The 22833-nt window shown below is 40.4% G+C and overlaps 1 protein-coding gene across 10 annotated transcripts in view; it reads left to right on the top strand.

Annotated features, from left to right (window-relative positions):
- GRIA4 (glutamate ionotropic receptor AMPA type subunit 4) overlaps positions 1-22833 on the top strand; it is a 398776-nt gene that overhangs the window by 128684 nt on the left and 247259 nt on the right. For all 10 annotated transcript variants that reach the window (XM_047690816.1, XM_047690815.1, XM_047690814.1 and 7 more), the window contains exon 4: positions 19986-20225. In XM_047690816.1, coding sequence (XP_047546772.1) covers positions 19986-20225 — 240 coding nt within the window. The remainder of the gene's footprint in view (positions 1-19985; positions 20226-22833) is intronic.

The raw sequence follows: 22833 nt of genomic DNA on the forward strand, positions 1-22833 counted from the left end.
TAAGCTTGAAATTACGAAAGAATACATAAGAATTTCCTCTACCCATTGCTCAAAGACAACTCGTCTTGATGTCTTGGCACATATTCTCCCACTGCCTTTCTTAATTTGAAATAATACTGTGAAATCTTTCAATATTGTGATGTTTGGAAGTTTCTAACTTCTTTCCACTACTGTATTTTTGAGATGAGACACCTCTGTGTACTCGTCTTTGCAGATCGCTTCCTAGAAGCTACTTGCTAGAAGCTACCTGGTGTAAAAGATTTTAAGATTGCTCATAGGTATTTATGTCCTGTGTTCCTTTTTTTTTTTTTTTTTAAGATTTATTTATTTTTTTTGAGGGAGAGATGGAGTGAGCATGAACAGGGGCAGGAGCAGAGGGAAAGAGACAGGCAGACTCCCCGCTGAGCATGGGGCTGGATCCCAGCACCCTGGGATCATGACCCGAGCCAAGGTCAGACACTTAACCGACTGAGCTTCCCAGGCACTCCAAAATATCTTGTGTTCCTTACAGGTTACACCAATTCGTGTTTCCATCAGCAGTAAACAGAAGTTCCTTTTACTTCATGCCTTTACCATTATTGACTGTTCTTTCTTTAAAATCTTCTCTAATTTCAAAAGTTAAAATAGTATCATTTAATTTGCATTTTCCTTGCAATTGTATGTCAATTTGGTTATAGCTGTGTACAGTCTATGTGTTTTATGAGGATATCCTATGTATACTATGTGTCCATTGAATGACACACATGGAAAACTAAACATTTAAGTAAATATTTAAAAATTTAAACTTTTCAACCAAATTTGCATGCTTTTTTAACCTCCTTTAATAATGAAATCATATCACCACCAAACATACTATAGTCACACAGTTAGATTTGTCACTTCTATAAATCAACTTATTTAAATGAATATTTTAAAAGATTTTTCACTTAAACATTAAAACTTTTAGAGCTATAAAAGCTCAGTTATGGTGATTCTGCAATTCAATTTCAGGAAAAAAAAAAAAACTGGACCCTGAAATCTGTCAATGAATAAGTTTGAACAGATAGAAGGATGAAAAAAGAAAGAGGGGGAGAAAATCTTTCTAATTACTCACAAACGTCTCAGCAGTGAGCAATCATGAGAAAGGAAATGCTGGAAAGTACTTGACATTTAAATGTCAATTTAATCAAATTATGCAATTTTTAAAATGTGGCTGAGTGTAATGGGCTCTTTAAATTGTTTAAACCATGCCTTTTTCTAAAATGGTCCAGAGACTGAGCACTTAGCTTCCTTAAGCTGCCTTTTGAACTAATATCCTTAAAGAATGATGTACTGAATTGTATCATTACACTTTTACAATGAAAACATAAATTTTGCTATTTTTCAAGAATAAAAGATATCAACATATCTAATGAAAACTAGTGATTGGTCAGCATTTGAAGTAACTTAATAACATGATGTTCAACGGGCACATGAGAAAGTTAGGATGTATAAATTCTAAGGGAAATTATTCCCTTAATTTTAGTAGAGATTAACCTCAACCCTAACTCCCTCTTCCTCCCTGGTCTGGACAATTCACTGGAAAACTGGACAATTCACTAGAAAACTAATAATTATCTCACTCAGACTTCCCAACACTATCAGTTTTTTATAGAACTATGAGAAATAGGTAGGAAATGATCAGAAAAAGATACTCAGGAAAATAGTTGACCCAGTTTAGCCCCAAAGCTCAGTAACATTTGAGCTCTGGGTCTGAACACTAATGATACAGAAGTAGACTTTTCTGCCTAGCTTGGTAGTCAAATATAATTAATATGTCACTGGAGAAAGACAGAACTCTGTATTTGATCACACTGTTGTCCCAAAAATAATAAAAAGGACGTCTGCAGGTACACTTAAGAGCTCCACATTTGGAGATCAGTGTCTGCATTTGGTTGTCATCTCTCCTACTCATTTCTGCAAACTTGGATAGATCTTTTCTTTCTGATCTATAGTTCCCTCATTTATAATATGTGAATAGTTGATACTTTGTGGGATATGTATGAGGATTAAATGTGATAATACAGAGAGTGATTAGAACAGTGCTTGAACAATTTAAGCGCTCAAATTTTCGCTATTTTTTTTTTAAAGATTTTATTTATTTATTTGACAGAGAGAAATCACAAGTAAGCAGAGAGGCAGGCAGAGAGAGAGGAGGAAGCAGGCTCCCTGCTGAGCAGAAAGCCCTATGTGGGGCTCGAACCCAGGACCTGGGATCATGACCTGAGCCGAAGGCAGCGGCTTAACCCACTGAGCCACCCAGGCGCCCCAAATTTTCGCTATTTTTAAGTCTTCTTGGTAGCAAGAAACAGAAACAGAAATTCTAGCTCTTTTAAGTAAAAGAAGAATTCCTTTAAAAGTTACTAAGTTACTTTCCAGAACTGCCAGGAGACCTGATTACCTAGATCTAGGAGAATAAGACATGACCATTGCCCACATGGACCACAAAATGGTCCAGTGAGGACAAACGTGCCATTACACAGCATACAGCCTCTTGCAGCAGACACTTGCTGGGGCTAAAACCATCACCATAGTCAGCGTCCTGTGGTTGCTCCTTCTACACATCATTAATGCCTACACGGATTGGCAGAATCCTGATCCTGACCTGTATTAATCGTGAATCCCAAACCACAGTTTATTTGTAGAGGGGAATTAGTATAAAGAATTTTTGGGAGAAGAAAATTAAGTCCTAAAAGGCATGCAAGAGGACTCTAAGGTGTCCTGAATTATCAAGTGCAAAAGAATAGCAACAGTCCCAAGGCTGAGGAAGAGCGAACAATAAGAATTAGAGACTACGAGAAGGTGCCTTGCCAAGGTTGAAATTGACGTCTTCGAAGCGAGTGTAGCTACCATGGGAAATTGCAGGCTGCAGGTGGCAAAGAAACTTGCCCGAGGTCTCGGGCCAGGGCTGGTTTCCATAAGCGGCCAGAACGCATCTGTGGATGGGGGATGTGAAGCAGCAGAATCGGATCTCTGGAAGCATTCAAAGCTGCCACTGAGTGGAGGGGGTGTGGGTCTATAGCAGTAGCCATGTGTTGCTGGAGGGTTCTGGTGGTATGGAGATGCTTGGAAGCCTCTGGAAGGGACAGTGTGGCCTGGGATGTGGTCGGAGCTTCTCAGGACCCCTGCATAGAAAAATAACAAAGGAGGACCACAGGCCAAAGGAATGTCTGCTCATCATCCCTTGGTAGGTTAATCCGGTGCCTTCCGTTGATGAAGGCTTGCATCCCACCATCCGGCAAAGGAAAATGTTAACAGCATCCAGCATCACAAAGCAGGATACAGAGCCAATATTACGCAAAAAGAAAAGTAATTTTGGAGCTGAGGGAGGTAAGTTGATCATTGGCACATGAGTCCACAGCTTAGTTGCCAAGGATGCTGGGAAAACAATATGCGGCATTTTCAGGCTCCAAGACTCATGAGATGATGAATTCCCAGAACACAGGCAAGCATTTCAGAGATCAGGCAGCCAAAAAGAATGACTAACATCTGCCTCGTTCTCTCTATTAATCACATAGTTACTTTATAATTTATGCACCGTGTTCACCTTTGTTATCTCAGCTGATGTGTCAAAGTGTCCAGATTGTGTATGCCACATTTAAACATCTTCTCTATAGCTTGGGCTTCATATCATCTTCTTTCTTGTGCATAAGTCAATGTCTAAGAGTAAGTTCAGAATACGGGCAAACTATCCTGAAGGTCAGCATCGCTGTATGTTTCAGAGTCCAGCCAGCTTCATACATTTGCATCTCATTGATACAGAGTTGTCAAAGTCTCAGCAAACAATCATAACCAGTGGTATCTTCAGCACGGCACTATTGGAGGAAATGCTGCTTTAGGTAAGATACCATATTAGTATATGGCACACAGGGATGGACGTGAGAAGACCGCACATGTATGTGATGCATGTATGAAACTAGTTTATTTGCAAATAGATGTTAATAGACTCCTCCATAATATGGAATTGATCTATTCGTTTTATCTTTAAGAATTTTTTCTTCCCATTACTTGGTTTTTCTTTGGTTTCCAATGCCTTGTGTTTTTCTCTGGCTTGATGCCCCCTGCAGCATTTGATACTAATGACACCCTCTCTGTTTTTGAAGTGCTTTTGTTCTGTTGGATTCCATGAGATGACATTATATTTTGTCCTTATTCTCAATGCCTTTCTTGCTAAGGTTACTTTGCTAGCCACTCTCTAAGTGCTTCTCCTAAATGTTTGTGTCTGCTCCTCTGAATTCAGAGGCCATTTATTTTTTATAAATCCAAAATTTCTGTCTCCAGCTTTGAATGTATCTGCCCAGTTGCCTTATTGGGTATGCACATCCGAAGTTGGAGATAGAAATTTCTGCAAGCATCTCAAATTCAGGCTGTCCAAAGCTGGACTCACTAGCCCTTATAGCTTTAGTCCACCTTGGTGAACACAACAGCCGGCATTCAGCCAGTTGCTTTAGTGAGAGACTGAGACATCAGTTTTGCCTCATATTCAAGTGTAATTAATCACCAAAGTCTGTCACTTCCACTTGCTACATTATGTCTTGAGTCCCTGTATTTCTCTCCCTCCTCATGGATCCAGAATTCTAACCTAGCAGCAGTTTTTCCCTGCCTTACTACGATACTGATCAAGTTCACCAGGATCTCTTCCTAGCCCACACAGCAGCTTGCCTTCTAAAATAACAGATTAGATTATTCTCCCTGTATGCTTCAGAACAGGAAGGTGGTTTCCCATCCGCCTTAGAATGAAGTCCCAAATCCATACTCTCATTACATTATTCTCTAAGACCTGGCTCTCTACTTCCTTTTCAGCCTCATCATTCACTCGCCATATCTCTGCCCTCTCTAGGCACCAAACAAAGTCATCTTCAGTTTTTTTATATCTCTTTGTAGTTTCCAGCTATTGTATCTGAAAATGTGTTTCCATACTTGTGAGTGCTGTACTCCTAGTTAACACTCCAACTGAACGCATATCCTCAGAGCATCCTTACTCCTCCCCCGCTTTTAAAAGCATTTATTCCACTTGTCTTCATTTGTTCAATGTGAGAGTAGAGGTCATATGTGAATTCTTTACTGGGACGCCCCCTGCACCACTTAGCACATTGCCCAGCTCAGAGTCAATGCTCAATATTGTTGAAATAAATATTCTAGCCTTGGTGGGGTTAAATGCTATCATATAAAGTTCTAATTGGCATATTCCCTAAGTTGTGGAATATATTTTACTTAGTTTTATTGTCTCAGCTTTTAACAAAGGACCTGAAACACACTACACAAATGAGTAATTAATATGCTGACTTAATACATAGCTACTCAAACACAAAATAGTATTCAAAACAACTAGCTTTTAGATTAAATCCCTAGAAACTTTATCCCATAATGTTTGTGAGTATTATATAAAAAAGAAAGAAAAAAAGAAGAGAAAAACCAAGTTGCAAAACAAAAATCTGCCTAAAGTTGCAATACATAGTGGACAGTGGCTTGTATGTTTATCTGCCTGTAAGTGACTAGATGACATAAACAACTCATTTGTCTTAATCATTAGAGGAAAAAGGAAAACAGTTTATATAGCATGAAAGCACTACTGATTAAATATTTGAGTAATTAAAATGTGCTCAGACCCGTAATGAAAGTCTGCAGAAGTATTTGTCATCTCGCTGAGCACAACGATTTCATGAAATACGGTTGAAATGCTACTGGCACACGGGATAACATATTCTTTCCTTGCTCACAGATCACATCCTTGCTCTATAAATGTTAAACCTCTATTAATTTATAGGTAGGATCTTACTGTTGTGTTTTTCCTCTCATTTGAATGGGCTTTTTATCTTTACTTTCTGTCTAAGCCAAGGATGTCTGCTTTACTTAGTATCTCAACGCCTTGGGCAGTGACTATGTACCTTGAGGATTCACTTTCCTCCTCTGTAAAATGAGATATTCTACCTCGATAGACAGCCATGAAATTCCATAATCCAGGAAATCCATGGTGTCTCTGTCCGTTGATCTCTGTTGGTTTGCAGAACACCTGGGAGCTTCTTGGGTGTCATCTGCAGCCTGCCCTTGGACATGGAGGGCAGGGAGAGACAGAAAAAAAGGGGCAGACTTCAATAATAAATTTTTTTAAAAGAAACAAAAGAAATAATACAAGAGGAAAAAAAAAGAAAAAAGAAAAGAAAAGGGCAGACCATTTCAGATTGGTGGGTGGCAGGGTTAATGAGCAAGGGAACGTACCTTCGAGGCTTGTCTTGGGTGTCCACAGATAAACAGATAGTCCCACCTGCCTTCCAGAATCTTAAAGGTTTCTGTAGCGGGTTCAGTCACGTATACTGTTCAGATGCTCTCAACATCACATCACTGTCTCAAGGTCATGTTCTTGGGGCAGCTTCAGGGAGCAGGGATGGCAAGTGGAACACATATTCCAAGGACAGGGAGGGGGTGAGGAATCTCTGATCTCCCCCAGGACCAGCTCATGGGTCAACCATTGGTCACATCCTCTTGATGACTTCCCCCCCAACGATCTCTTCAACACTTGGCATTAATTACTTTATATGTATAACAAAACTTTATATTGCATAATTGCCTTTTCCTTGGATAGAATGAATAAGCTCTTCATTTTATTTGCTAAGAAACAGACATACATAAATTTCAATTTTTTTCCAAAAGTCTGTGTTCTAATATAAAATCTGGTTTTTTTGGTCATAAGAGATTTTAACTATTCTAAGAAAAGTTAATAGGAAAAAATGCTATTTTAATGTAAAAGCAGGGAAACATGTACTCAAGTTTTAATGCTTTTAAAAGGACTGTGATTATAGTGATTATTGTTGCACCAAGTCATATTCTATTATTTCTCAAAACCCAAAAGTGTTTTCTGTTTTCATCTCTCTCTCTCTCTCTCTCTCACACACACACACACACACACACGCAGTCAGAACAATTATTAATAGTGTTCTTTGAATAGTGAATCATGGTTTAACAGCATAGGGAATGAAATAGTATTTTTATTAGACATCATTCTGTTCTATAATGTCCTAATAATTTAGAAGGATGAAGTAAAGTGATTTATAAACCAGGGTGTATTTAACTATGAAATCTCTGGAAAAAGTTCTGAGCGTTCAAAAAGCTTAAAAATGTAACCTTGACAAAGTAGCCAGAGTGGTTCATTATTTCTATTTTTGTGTTTTCCTTCTTCATGTGTGGCCCCAAGGTTTGACAATTGTTTTTTGAAATTTGGATATAGACACAATAACATATCACAACATAAAGGTTTCCCCATTCTAGAATATAAAATTAGAACCAGAAGTCAGGCACTAGTAAAAAATCATAAAACAACTGGTTTAATTATATGTTGTGAGATACATACTATAGATCTATATATCTATATACACTATAGATACTATAAAAATAGTATCTATTTTTATGTACACAGAAACTACACCATGAAGTTAGTTGTTCAGTATTTCCATCTAGTCATGGTTACCTGTAAATTCTCTTCCAAGATTTTATGCAGTGCATTTTAGAAAGGCACCATTACCCACCCCCCAGAAAAAGGCATAAGAAGCATTGGATACTATAATCTTACTTGTCTGAGTTATATGTGTATTTGTCCTTTTTAAATGACAGCTGAAGTTTGGTTTGCGTTAAGAGGTGGCTTTTTAAGAGAAAGCAATTTTCCATAATCCTTTAGGACCTCCGATTTCCATGAAGTATACATATTCTTATATTACCTTTTCCACTAGCAATCAAGGTGTAATGACCCAAACGTCCTCAGCAGAGCAAGACAGAAGAAATGTCTAACCAGTCATTTTCCTTCAAGGGGTAGAGTAGAATGAACTTTGGAATCAGACTTGGGCTAAAAATTGCCCTTTCCCCACTTAAATGTATAAACTTACACAAGTTGCATAACTTCACCAAATTTCATTTTCAACAATGAAAAAGAAAAATGGGGAGAATAATACCTATCTTATAGGCCTGCCGTGAAGTTTGATTGAGGTCATGCATACAAAATGACTATGGCAGAACCAGACCCACAGTAGATACTCACTAGTTGTAAGGTTTTCTTCCCACGCCCTTGCCCAGGTAGCTCCCTGGATGTTTTCTCCATGCTCTGGATGTGGCACTAGAATGCTGGGTGTGGAGCTTTAGCCTAAAGCACAAAGCAGAGAGTTGGTAATGGGTTACTAGTGTATAAGCTGTGACCTCGAAGGACATTGAATGTCAATTCTCTTTGCTAAATGGTCCCATCTTAAATACAACGGGGCAGTGTTTTCTTTTATCAAAACACAATTTTACATGTTAGATTTGCTTTTGATGGCTGTTCGTTGCACTTAAAAGATTAGGCAAATAGCTTCACAGATCTCGAATACCTTTCACACCCAACCCCACTTTGCCTCTGTTCATTCAGCAAATATTTAATGACCACCAACTCTGTGCCAAGCGTTATGCTGAATGCTGGAGATGGAAAAGCAGGATGAGAGAAGCGGTCAGTCCTTGCCGTTATGTCCTGGTAGGACAGACAGGCATGAAACACATGTCAAAATTCTGCACCCAGAGCAAGGAATGACACTCCAGTTATTCTACTGGGGAAGCACCATATTCATGAGAACAGTTGTTTGTGAACCCCACTCCCATAGCTGTCAGATATTATTCCATTCCATTTTTAGTTGAGGTTATCCACATCCATGATGTATTGAAATGATTTTCAGGAAGACAGTTGTGTCTCCTCTGATGAAGAAAAGCTTTCAACATATTATTTAGACCCTTGAAGAAGTTTCTCGAGCATACAAAAAACTCTGCTGCAATTACACCTTTCAGTTATATAGTATAAAATACAGATGATGAAGCGAATGTTTCCATTAAGGAGCCACTTAGAGGTGAAACTATGTTCCAAATCCTTCAATACCGAACAGTGTATCACTGGGTGTCTTGGACCTCTGCAGTCTTCTCTATGGCTGGAAGTTGACAACTGAAGAACCAAACACACCTGTTAGGATTTAGGTGCCCTTTGGAATTGGTTTCCTCCTCTCCTCTCGACTTCTTTCCTTCTAAAGACTTACTTGTTGGAGTCCTTATGGTTATATATTAGGAGTATAAAAGAATCATATGATCTTCATAGCACCCAGATTACTGCTAGGACAGCCAGTTTTACACAGAATGGAACCTTGCTTCTTGTGCTGAGTGTTGCAAATAGCCTTCTGCTTATTCCTTTATAGGCCTTGGAAGCAAAATGAGCCATGTGTTTCCATTATGATGGCCTGACTCTGGAAAGAAATGTGCAAACAAGCCTGTATATTTTTACTGAGCTCTCAATTAGTTTAATTTAGAATTAAAATATGCTTTCTAGCTGAGATGTCACAAAGCTGAAGGGGGAGCATGTGAGGGCTGTGCAAGTGATTATATCTCATTGTGGTCTTTGACGGCATTGTCCAGAAGCATCTTCAGAGAAGACATCTGAGAAAGTGGAAGTACTTAATTGTGATAGAATCAAAGTGAAATATTTTTGTGGTATTTGCATTTCAACTTGTCATTTATAGTGATTAGCTTCAGTAACTTTATGTACTGTAGCTAACCACCACTTACAAGTCTAAGAAAATTAGCTTTTACATATTAATAATCTATGATAATGTCTTAAGGGCATAAATTAATGAATTCTGGGCCCAGCATGCTCTATCCACCATCTGATTGAGCCTTTTCAAATCCAGATATGAGGAGTTCATCATTTTCATATCAAATAATCAGAGAAAGAGGGAAGATGCTTAACTAGTATGTCCTGACTTTGTAAGGTTTTCCAATACACTGTTGGCATTTTAAGAGACATTATTTTAAAAATCATATGTGACAAGGTGTCTTTTTGAAGAAAGATACATGGCAGGATTAAAAAAAAAAAAAAAGGTAGAAATTAGGTAGACACAAGGTGACAACAGTACCAGGACAGGCGAGGGCCAGGCGAGGAAGCATTGCACACACAGCTCAGGGTCCGCTGTGCTGGAGGGACTCCCCACCTCACCATATTCCAGCCAAGTCAGAATTAAGTGTATAGAAATGATAATAGAACATCATCACGATGAAAGCATAAAATATAGATGATTTTGTCAATGGTGAGAGAACGGTCTCATTACCCAAGTGTTAAACTGTTTAAAAAAATTAATGTGTAGTTAAGATTATAATTATTTTCCTTATCAGGAATCATGAAATGTCTATGTCATAATAGTGGGCAGTTTTCAGGAACTAAGCTTTAATTAAAAACAAATGGGGAGGGGTACCTGTGTGGCTCAGTCATTAAGCATCTGCCTTTGGCCCAGGTCGTGATCCCAGGGTCCTGGGATCAAGCTCTGCATCAGGCTCTCAGTTCAGCAGGAGGCTTGCTTCTTCCTCTCCTGCTCCCCCTGCTTGTGTTCCCCCCTCACTATTTTTTCTCTCTGTGCCAAATAAATAAATAAATAATCTTTTAAACAAAAAACAAATGGTGAGCGGATGTCCAGTCAAAAGAGAAGGGAGGATGCCCCTAGAGACCAAAAGTAAGTTACCTAGACTGTGGGGTGGGGGGACTTAGCCTCCAGAGTCCACTCAGCAACAAGGAAGTAGATTTTTGTGGTTACCAGCCAGTTGTTCCACACTCTCCCAGTCTCTCTTCTGTCCTTACTGCCTTTACCGGAGACCGTGATTACATTCACTCCGCCTGCATTCATGGAGCACTTTCCATATGCCCATTCCAGAGCCTGAGGTTGCCTCAGCGGATGGGCTGTCAGATTCCCTCTTCTTGCAGAACTCCTGACATCCTGAAGAAAAGAGGTAAATAAGCCATCAAATAAGTAAGGTAATTTCAAATAGTGGTAAGGGCTAAGCACAATATAAAATAAGGTCACGAGCAAGAGAGTGACTGGAGCTGTGGGAATCTCATTTCTTAGAGGAGTCAGGGAGAGGCTGTTAGGGAGTTGACATTTTCACTGGGACAGAAATGGTGGGAAGTGCAGCCAAGGGACAGTCAGGCCAGAAAGAGCAGTTAGAGCCAAGGCCCTAAAGTGGATGAGAAGGTATTTAAGTAACAGAAAAAGGGAGAGTCTGGCTTAGTCTAGTGGGTGAGGGGGGCAATGGTGGATGAGTTTAGGGAAGACAAAATCATTAGAGCTTTTAAGGCCACACGGAATTCATTAAATCGGATGAAAAGCCACTGGAACTTTAAGTCGGGATGGAGTGCCATCTTACCACACTCTCTGCTGAGTGGTCAATGATTAGGAAGGAATAAAACTGGGAACAGGAAGTACAGTCTGGAGACTTTACTAGTAGACTGGGCAGGACAGTGGCAGCATAATAGGGATACAGAGGAGTGAGTAGATTTTGATATATTTTAGGTATTTTAGAGATGAAACCATCAAGATTTGTCATGATTTCAATGTGGAGTAGAAGGAAGGTCAGAATCAATAATATTTTCACAGATGGTCATGCTTTTTATTTGGATGGGGGAAAACAGACACAAGATTCTGGAAGAAAAATAAAGGGTCCTGTTTTGGCCCAGCTGGGTCTCAGGTGCCAAAAAGACAACAAAGGAGAGATGCCAAGTATTGATGCTTGGGTCTAAACTCATAAGAAAGAACAAAGCTGGGATGCCTGGGTGGCTCAGTTGGTTGGACGACTGCCTTCGGCTCAGGTCATGATCCTGGAGTCCCGGGATCGAGTCCCGCATCAGGCTCCTAGCTCCATGGGGAGTCTGCTTCTCCCTCTGACCTTCTCCTTGCTCATGCTGTCTCTCACTGTCTCTCTCTCAAATAAGTAAATAAAATCTTAAAAAAAAAAAAAGAAAGAACAAAGCTGAAGTTATTAATCAGGGCATTCTTGGCGCATGAATGATATTTGAAGTCCTAGAAATAGATGACATTATCTAAAGCGTATAGAAGAAGTGCTCTCCCATTACTTAAAGATTGGTCAGACAGGGAGATGCAAGCCAGGAAACTGAGAACAAGCGTTCAGATAAGAGGAAATGCAGGAAAGAGTACTGTTGGGTAAACCAAGAGAAGATTTTGCTTCAGGGAGGAAAGTTGTAAACTCCTCATTATTATTCCCTTTGGTTACTCTTCTCATGTTGTGCCTGAAGGAAATCATGGATTTCTAAATTGTTGCCACCTCTAGTGCATATTTCCATATTTTGCCTTCTGTCAATATTCATTTAATCTTTCACTTTGTTTTGTCATACCACTCAGTAAGGTTTTACAGGGCACCTACCATGGCCCACATGCTGTGTTGTGTGTGTTAGGTTGGATATTGTTGTGGCTAAAATAGGAAGGGTTCCTTATTATCAGGCGGTTTGTAAGATATTTTATGTGCTCTTGGTTTCCTCTCCTACCCTCTGCAATTATTTGTAATGTGTGCCACTTTTCGACAGCTTTATGGAATCTCACTGTTGCAACCTTGCCTCTCATATTGATGCAAGTAGGAAACTATCAACCACACACATCTCAGCTTATCTTTTAATCTGTGAACTCCATGGAATGAAGTACCTTCCCTACACCTGCTCATCTCATTCAAGGACAGCTTTGTATGTGCCCTTTGGCCCAATACATTCTGTCTTTCTGGACCTTCTTTAATTATTACCCCTTTCTCTTCTGTATCCTTTCTCCTTCTCTGATGGCTCCATTCCTCAACCAGTAAACATGCTCATATTTGTCATATCCTCTCTCTCTGTCTCTATCTCTCACTCAGATAGACGATAAATATATGTCACTCTGTAGTCATGTTTCCTTGAAGACAAATTTAGCATTACATCGTTAATGAAGACCACGTCTTATTGGTATCTAATCCAATTGTTACTAGGATCATGAACCTAAAGATTTATTATTGGGAACTTACTCTTACTTATATTCTAGGATTATCTTTTAGAAGTTGGTATGTCCAGGGGCATTTGGGTGGCTCAGACTGTTAAGCGTCTGCCTTTGGCTCAGGTCATGATCTCAGGGTCCTCGGATCGAGTCCTGCATTTGGCTCCTTGCTCAGTGTGGATTCTGCTTCTCCCTCTCCCTCTGTCCCTCCTCTGGTTCACAAGCTTTCAGGGACTCTTCAAATAAATAAAATATTCTAAAGAAAGAAATTGGTACATCCAATAACAGGATCTCTATAGTACATGTTTGCACAGGGCATAGCATTTTGATGTTTTGGTGATAGGTTTTTGTTTTTTTTCAAAGTACCTAATAACCAAATGCCATATAGTGACTCTGTCCTCCAACTACTATGTTTATATCCAAGCAACTGGCATATATTTGTTTCCCTAACATTTCTAGATATTATTTGACTCTGATGTGGTTTAAATATGATCTTTAATCAGAAATAGAAATATTGGCAACCTACTTGTTGGTTTCTATATCTTTAATCACTATTCAAACCTAACTTGCATAGACAAGTAATATTTCCTTCAATCCATCTGCCCTATGGCCTATGGGCTAAGCTTAGGACTCCTCTGTGCTTCCTCATAACCTCTGCCTATCACTTACTGTGTTCACTATCTTGAAGTATCAATTTGTATCTGGCTACTTAGAATGTGAACCTCTTCTCAGTGGAAAACACTGTATTAATTGTATTTTGTTAGAAATGCTTAACACAGTGGCTGGAATAAATTAGGCAGCATATAAGCATTTGTTGAATGAAACGATGAGTGGTAGTGTTAAATCTACCTTTTTTTTTTTTTTTGCAATACATTCTTTCTACTACAGATTGATTAAACACCAACAAACACTTTTTACACTGCTTTATGCAGTTTACCCAAACCAGGAAACAGTTCTGTATACGTTGAAAAATGTATAGCTTAATCATGCAAATTCAAATATCTACAAGGCTGGAGATAAATAGATACATAGATATATAGTTTTGGGGTTTTTTTGTAGGCTGCATATCCAACATGGGGCTTGGACTCATGAACCTGAGGTTGAGAGTCCCATGCTCTATGACTGATCTGGCAGGCACCCTCACAGGGCTCGTTTTTATTATTTTTTTTAATATTTTATTGATTTATTTAACAGAGAGAGACAGAGAGGTCACAAGTAGACAGAGAGGCAGGCGGGGGTTGGGGGGGAAACAGGCTCCCCACTGAGCAGAGAGCCTGATGTGGGGCTCGATCCCAGGACCCTGAGATCATGACCTGAGCTGAAGGCAGAGGTTTAACCCACTGAGCCACCCAGGTGCCCCAGGGCTAGGTTATTAACAGAAGTACCTGGAGTGGCATAGTAGAAATAGGAAGTGGTTGGGTTTGCAGCCCAGCAGACATCTAAAGTTCCAAACCCAGCAGAGAACTCCAGTAAGATGGGAGTTTAAGGATGTTGGATTTAGGATGTAGTTGGTCATCAGCACACTTGATGAGAGTGGTTCTGGTGGCTGGGAAGTAGACGAGCCAAATCAAATGAGTTGGAAAACAGTGTAAGTAGAAAACCTTGTCAACAAAAGTGCCTGGAGAAGGGTAGGAGGGTAAGAAGCGGTAGGTGTAGAAGGTTGTTTGATAAAATGAAGGACAGCTGGGCTTATTTTCAGAAGTCGTATAGGGCGGAGGAAGCCTGTGGAGGCAGGAGAAAGGGAAGAGCATCCGATGGGGCACTGGCCTGTGCTCTTCCTACCTGCGCAGCGGTGGTCGGTGAAATTCAGCATATCACTTGGATTTATGTCCCATGACTTGAGAAACACTGAGCTAAGACCATGTCGTTTGATTTACATGTGACGGAGGGCTATAAATCATCACAAATTATATGACAAATTGACTTGGCTTGGCATCTGGAGTGTGGCATCTGGAACAGAATGGGGTGAAAGATGAAAAGACAGATCTAATTAATTGACACCATCAGGTAAAAGATGAATGAATTATTACGATGTGTTTATATTATGTGTTTATTTACATAATAACTTGATCTTAGTGATCTCATTAGTGAAGCAGAATATAGAATATGTGCTTAAAATTTTGATTGGATTATTTCCTTGGAAGTCTTATCCTGATTAGTGTTTGTATCCCAAAATATGTATCCATCTAATATCATCACATCTATATAGTGACTAAGCATTACATTAAAATTCAGCTTGCTCCCCTCTTATGTATGCATTTCTGAACACATTGATACTTACCTTATTTTATTTTCATTAATTCGTGTATGCATACAGATAGTTCAAGAAGTTCCATTGTTTGAATAATTATCTGTATACTAAGCAACAATAGACATCATAAGACATAATCAAGTGAATTTTGATTTGAGTGTTTGCAAAAGCTAGATTTCTAAAACTAAATCTGGAAATAATTATCTGTTAAAATTGGAATCTATTGATCAAATAAAATACTATCTAAGGGATCATATAGAGATAATATTGAACATTCGATTGACCATCTATCCACATACATAGGAAACCCAATAACCCTCACCTACCAAGCATATAATTCGAGATTCAACAGACCAAAAAAAAAATAATAATAATAATCAAATGAGTACTACTAAACCTGGACATTTGCAAAGGGAAACTAAAATGTGAGTGACAAAATACAGCCAAAAGCAAAGTTATTAGTCTAAGACTTCTTACATTTCTAAGTAAGTGTATTAGGAGAATGACAGGTGGCTGTGAAAAAGAGCAGTTAGATAGATATTTATGATGATGCAAATGAAGAAAGCAGACAGAAGATGATTAAATATCAGAAAATACTGTTTATTGAGGAACAAGTGGAATAAATTAAGTTAAAATGCTATAGCAAGCACCAGAGTAGTGGAAAGTCATAATGATTACATTGAAAAGAACACAGTAGGAAAGAAAAAATAATCAAGGAACTTTGTATATTAGTTGTTTTGGGCCTTCTTAAATAGCATAATACTATTTGCACATAAAATTTGATGTTGGAAGCAGTTCAATATTTGAAATAGAGGAAATCAGAAGTGCTGTTCGGCTTTTTGGGGGGAAAGGGGTGCCACCCTTTCCTGTCTCATCAAAGGTTCTCCTGCAAAGCTAATGAAGTCCTCTTAGGAAACTTGTGGGGTTCCTCGAAATGGAGTTTGGAAACCAAAACTTGACAAATGTATGGTTTTAAAATGCCATAACAAAGAATTAAGTATTTACATAATTATACTATGTATAATTATACATGCATATAATATATTATATGTATAACTGTCTTAAAGTACATGACTTGCTTACATTTTCTTTTCTTTTTTAAAGATTTATTTATTTATTTTTAAAAGAGTGGGTGCTCACCCTGGGGGGAGGGACAAAGGGAAAGGGAGAGAGAAACTCCAGCAGACTCCCTGCTAAGCCCGGAGCCCAACAAGGGGCTCAATCCCACGACTGAAGCCTTAAGCCACAGTCAGACACCCAACTAACTGTGCCACCCAGGTGCCCGCTGTTTGCTTAACAGTTTCTTGAACAACCACTAAAATCTGTGTTATGTTCAGCACCAAACTGAAAGCCAGTATCTTAGTTTTGAGTTCTAAAGCTCTTCAACTTTTTTCAATAAAGTGAAACAAAAATTATTTGAACCAGATTATTTGCTGACTAAAGATTAAGAGTGGGCCCTCAACTTGCATGAAAATCAAGGGAACAGGACAATATGAAAACTTTATAAGGAAGCCAAGGGACTCCTAGTTATACACTAAATGTACAGCAGTTACATAAATACATCCAAAGCCTTGGTGGAACTTTCGCACGGTTAACAGCTGATCCAGCAACTTGATTCATCGGAGAAGATCTCTCAAGTTATAGAAATTAATTGAATTGAAACACCAGGTACCCAAATGTTACATCATGCTGTTTCTTATACCTTGAAAGAAAATTTCAGCCAGTCACACTGTCAGAACAAGTCTTCCAGTTGGTCAGATTACTTAGGTGATCAAATTGTAGTTCCTGGGCGAGCATAGAATTAGAATTGGATGTTCTTCCTTCATGGAATTTCTTTATAAAATCTACTTACAGGGCACCTGGGTGGCTCAGTCAGTTAAGCATCTGCCTTAGGTTCAGGTCATGATCTCAGGGCCCTGGGATCGAGCCCCGCATTGGGCTCCCTCCTCAGTGGGGAACCTGCTTCTCCATCTACTCCCTGCTTGTGCTCTCTCTCCTTATCTCTGTCTCTCTCTCAAGTGAATAAAATCTTTCAAAAAAAAAAAAAATCTACCACTTACTAATTATCTCCTGTATAGGGTCATGGTTTTGTATGCATTATCTTATTTAATCTTTGGCATATTATGTATTTATAATTGAGACAATTAAGATAAAATAACTTAGCCAAGGTCACCTGGCTAACAAGTAAAAGCACTAGGATTTAAACTGTTTAGCTGAGTTTGCAGTCATTCTCTTCTATTTTAAAGTCTAGTCTATCCTAGTATTGTCCATTTGAATATAGATGCTGGTCCCTTAGTTAGGTGTTACTTTTTCCAGAACTTATACAATATCTCTTAGAGCATATTGTCTACAAAAGACCAGAAGCATCCATTTTCTGTTAGTTGGTACCTTCTGCTATAGTTATATTGCTCAGACTCTATCCCTAATTTCAGAGGTATAATAAACAAGAACAGAAGAAACACTGCCAGGTTTTATTAATTTATCTTATTTAATTATGTCTCATAATTTCCTAAAACCTGGATATTGTAGAATATGGGTATAAATGTTATTAGGATAATTTTTTTCCAAAAGCCTATTATTGCTTCAACAAAGCAAAATCTAATTTCTTTGTATCACAATGAACTACTCCTAATACCTCTAGATTATCTAATATCCTCGGCTTCTTTATAAACTTAGCAATTAAAAGTAGTAACCAAAATCAGAAAACACCATTTTCGAGAATTAAGGACATTTTAAACTAGCGGTATAAGACAAAGAAAAATGGGACCTTTCACCATATGTGGTAAGCTATAAGAATTTGGAATTCAGTGATGCTTTCCTTCTTAAACAGAAAAAGTATTTTTTTTAAAGATTTTATTTATTTATTTGACAGAGAGAAATCACAAGTAAGCAGAGAGGCAGGCAGAGAGAGAGGAGGAAGCAGGCTCCCTGCTGAGCAGAAAGCCCGATGTGGGGCTCGAACCCAGGACCTGGGATCATGACCTGAGCCGAAGGCAGCGGCTTAACCCACTGAGCCACCCAGGCGCCCCCAGAAAAAGTATTTTTTTAATGCAAGCCTGTATCCTTTAAAAGGTAAATTAGAAAAAGTTACCCAAGTTTGGACTAGGATTCAGTCATGCTGAAGGAGGGATCAAAATGATGCTAGGAAAGAATCTTGAGAAGAGGTGTTTGTGTGTGTGTGTGTGTGTTTGTTTCTCTTTATGTATTTGTCTCATTGTCCTTGCAACAACTAGGAGCATAGAAAGGAAAGACAGAAGGAGGCTGTGCACCTGTTCACCGCAGGTTCTTACTGCAAGAGGACTTGGTTCTGTTGGGTTTTGAAATTGTCTTGTCTTCGCTTTATAGCCTACCTATAAGCTGCACAGCTCGTCACAATTCCGCCAAGTATCCAGAGCACCCCAGTAGTGATTTTCCAGATAGCTTAACTTGTGTTCAAAGGTGGTTCTGGAGAACTCTAAGGTTATGAGGGGGAAAAAAGGACAACTGCCACTGCAAAAAACAAAAAAGCCACAAAGTAACGAATTTAGGTAGATTTATCTCCGTTTTATTTTAGTTCTTGTTCTTTCATTTGGAGCATATTCCTCTGTCTTCTCCTTTTGTTCGACTCCGCGTGTTTGTTTCAGTGAGTTAGGCGGACGACTACCTTTCCTAAAGTCGAAGGAGTGATCCCATGGAAGGTTGTCCCCAGTGTAGACTCTGTGTTGGGGGTCCCCGGTGGGATGGCTGCAGGTGAGGTGGGCACTGGCTGCGGTGGTCCCCCCGACTCTCTGCACTGAGGGTGCCCCGGGGGGGGGAGGTACTGCAGAAGCGGGATGCCTGCCCCTCCGGGAACTCGGCATAGGGCCGCGTAGGGCGGCGTAGGGCGTGCCCTGGTGGGGCCGCTGTCTGGAGCCCGAGGAGTGCTGGGCGCCTTTTCCACCTTCTCTCGTTGGCTGGGGGCGCCCCGCCGTGCGCCACGCCGGGCCCTCGTAGGTGAGACGCCTGGGAATGGCTGTGGGCTGGGGGCGCACTGCGGCGGCAGGCCAGCCCGGCGGCCCCGACCCTGCTCCGTGGCATCGAGGTGGAGGGGGAACGGAAAGCGTGGGGCTCGCCGGCCTCTGTCCCAGGGTTGTTCCGGCAGCTTCCCCCGCTGTTCAGTGGAGCTCTAAGGCTGGATCGTTTGTATGCTAGCTGCTCTTTTAAACTGCGGGGTTTTTTCCTGTGCCCGAGGGCATCTGGGGCTAGAGCCAGGGCTCGCGGAGGCAGCAGGCCGGCCGCGGCGCCGGAACCCGGTTCCCGTCAGCACCAGGCGCTCGCCAGGTGGACGCCAGTGTAAACAGTGGCGCTCGCCAGCCTCTGGAGCTGGAGAGGTTCCAGCAGCTCCCCCGCTGCTTGGCAGGGTTCTAGGGCTGAGGCCTTTCTGTGCCGGTTGCTCCTTCACACCCGGCCTCTGTCCGCGCCCTGCAGGGCACACGGGTCGGCTCCGGGTCCCTCCGTGCTCGCACAGCCGGGGCTTCCCCGTGTCAGCGCCTCCTCTCTGTCCCTTTCTGCCTGGGGTCCCTCTGGCCTCTGGGCAGGAGCGGCTCCCCGGCTCTCAGTTCTCCTCGCGGAGGAGCGGCTGTCCAGGTCAGTGTAGACGCGAGGGGCGGGGCGAGCGCGGGCTCTTCCTGCGGCGCCATCTTGCGCCGGAAGTGCAGATTGGCTCCTTGTGGAAGGACGCTCGTGGCCCCGGGTTACCTCACCCGGTGCAGGGCTGTGGGTGCGTGAGGACGCCTTCGTTGAGGACAGAATTAATTATACACTTCAGTTTTACTCTTTCCTGATGTTACATTACAGATGTCCGCATGATTCAGACTTCTTTTAGCCTCAAAACGGTTGATGTGGAAGTCAACAGGTTGAGGGTGTGCTCACAGTTGTGTGGTTTTTTTCTTTTCTTTCAGTCTGTTCCCAGTATTCTAGAGGAGTTTTTGCGATTTTCGGACTCTATGATAAGAGGTCGGTACATACCTTGACCTCATTCTGCAGCGCCTTACACATCTCCCTCATCACGCCCAGTTTCCCCACGGAGGGCGAGAGCCAGTTCGTGCTGCAGCTGCGGCCGTCCTTACGGGGCGCGCTCCTGAGCCTGCTGGACCACTACGAGTGGAATTGCTTCGTCTTCCTGTACGACACGGACCGGGGTAAGTCCGGCGCGGCCCGGCGCGGCTCCGCGGGTGCGGCTTGCGGAAGTGTTTTGAGCCACGGTGTGGCTGGAATCAGAAATGGGCGATGCGTATCACTAGTGAACTTAGCCTGACTGGGCCACAGTTCGTCATTAAACAAGCTTCAGACGCGCCGGGTTATGGGTGAGCAAACCATGCTCTGTCACGTAGCCGAAATAACAGTGATTCTGTGAAAGTGTCCGTGATGATATTTCAGGTATGATCAGGAAGTAAACAGGTCTTTTACCTCAAGTGCAGATGATTTAAGGTCATCTTAATGATGATTTAAGGTCTTGGAAGATCTTAAGAAAGTTGCAGATTGACGTTTGTGTCTAATTCTGTGTATCTCAAATTTTATTTAAAAAGAGAAAGTAGCAGGTGGAAGCATAGCATTGAGTTTGAAGTGTAGAATTTTTTTTTAATTAAATTCCGTTAGCCAGCATAGAGTACATCATTAGTTTCAGGTGTCGTGTTGAAATGTAACCTTGAGTACTTGAGGCGTCGTGTCAGTGCAGTACAGATTTGGTGGGAACGCTTGTGCTCTAGCAACCGTTACTTCATCAGGCTGTGGAGATTAGTAAGTGACACTGTACAACTCAGGCATTGGAAAAACGGGGTGAAGAATGTAGGATTATTAACAGTCCATTCATTTGTGGGCCTGTTGAGATACTTTGACTTTACAGTGTGAGACCTAACTTAAGAAGTTCCCATATTCATTCTTTTTTTCTTTTCTTTTCTTTCTTTCTTTTAATTTAGTGACTAGAATGGTAGCAACATATTACATTACAATTTAAACAGCAAGAAAACCCCTGTGGGGTTTTGTCTTCAATCTTTTTTCCTTAAAGACTTTGATTTTTTATCAAAAGTTGGAATAATTGAACTGGCAACATCTTAAGAATATCCTTGAATAGAATTCTATCTGCAAAGTTTATAAGATAATAAATATAAGACAATAAACAAGCAGGATAAGTCTTGAAAATATGATTACCTTCAAAAGTCCAAACATAATTTCCTATACTCAGAGATGGTATATATCATATAAGATGTCACAGTGGTGGTCTTAGTACATTGCTTATATTAGCATTCTTGGTAAATTTCCCTTTCTGTAACACATTCAGAAAATTTAATATCAGTGTTTTTGGGTTTTTTTGGTTTTTGGTTTTTGGTTTTTGTTTTTTTTTGCATGGTTGCAGCATGCAGTAATTCTCATTTGGAAATAAGGGAACCTACCCGTATCTCATGATAACATTTTCCAATAGCTAATTATCCAAAGCATTCTGCAGAATATATTCTAGGTTGGAGAAATGATCATTCTGTACATTTCTAACTTTTGGAAAAATCCTTAAGCAAGAGGACACTGATAATTGAATCATAATACAACTGAAAACAGCAATGAGATACCACTACATATCTATCAAAATGGCCAAAATCCAGATCACTGACAGCACCAAATGATGATGAGGATGTGGAGCAACAGGAGCTCTCATTCATTGTTGGCGGGAGTGCAAAATGGTACAGCCACTTTGGAAGACAGTTTGGCAGTTTCTTACAAAACTACGCTCTTGCCATGTGATCCAACAGTCCCACTTCTTGGTATTTTACTAACCGGAGGTGAAAAATTATGTCCACACAAAAAACCCACACACAGATGTTTAGAGCAGCTTTATTCATAATTGCCAAAATTGGAAAGCAACCAAAATGCCCTTCAGTAGGTGAATGGATAAACTGTGGTTCATCCAAATAGTGGAATATTGTTCGGAGCTAAAAGGAAATGAGCAATCAGCGCATAAAAAAACATGGAGGGACCTTAAATACATCTTCCTGCTAAGTGAAGGAAGCCCATCTGAAAAGACTACATGCTGTATGATTCCAACTGTTGGAAAAGGCAAAACTATGAAGATAGGAAAAAGATTAGTATTTTCCATAGGTTAAGGGGAAGGAGGGATGAATAGATGGAGCATAGAGGATTTTCAGGCAGTGAAACTATTCACTACAATTCTGTAATGGTAGACACGTCATTATACATTTGCTCAAACACATGGAATGTCCAAAACCAAGAGTGAAGCCTAGTGTAAGCCATGGACTTTCGGTGATAATAATGTGCTGATGTAGGTTTATCATTTGTAAAATATGAATGTCAAATGCAAAAAAAAAAAAATTATACTTCATTAAGTTAACTTAATGTGTTAAAAGATTGAATCATAATGCCAGGAAATATATACTGGGATCTGGATAAGATGGTTTTTAATGACACAGCCCAGTTCACCACTTTGGGCAGAAAATCCTTATTTTATGATGTCTTGATCTCACAGAAATATGGGTGGGACCTCTGTCTTGCTTTCTGCCTCTGTGCCTGAGTAAATCAGTCTCCGGCAAGGAGAATGGTGTAGGCATTCACGTGTTAGCCTCCCTACAGAGATTAAAAGTGGTGCCTTGCTTTTGTACTAGTTGGTACTTTCCAGGATCCTCACCCTTGCATAGCACATCAGATACTCCAACCCTGAGCCACGTCCCATCACCTCATTCCAGGGATCTGTCTAGTATAAATATACATACTTCATTATTTCAAGTATCTTTTTCTGGCTAA

This window comes from Lutra lutra, chromosome 10 (assembly GCF_902655055.1).
Source record: "Lutra lutra chromosome 10, mLutLut1.2, whole genome shotgun sequence".
NCBI classification, from domain to species: Eukaryota; Metazoa; Chordata; class Mammalia; order Carnivora; family Mustelidae; genus Lutra; species Lutra lutra.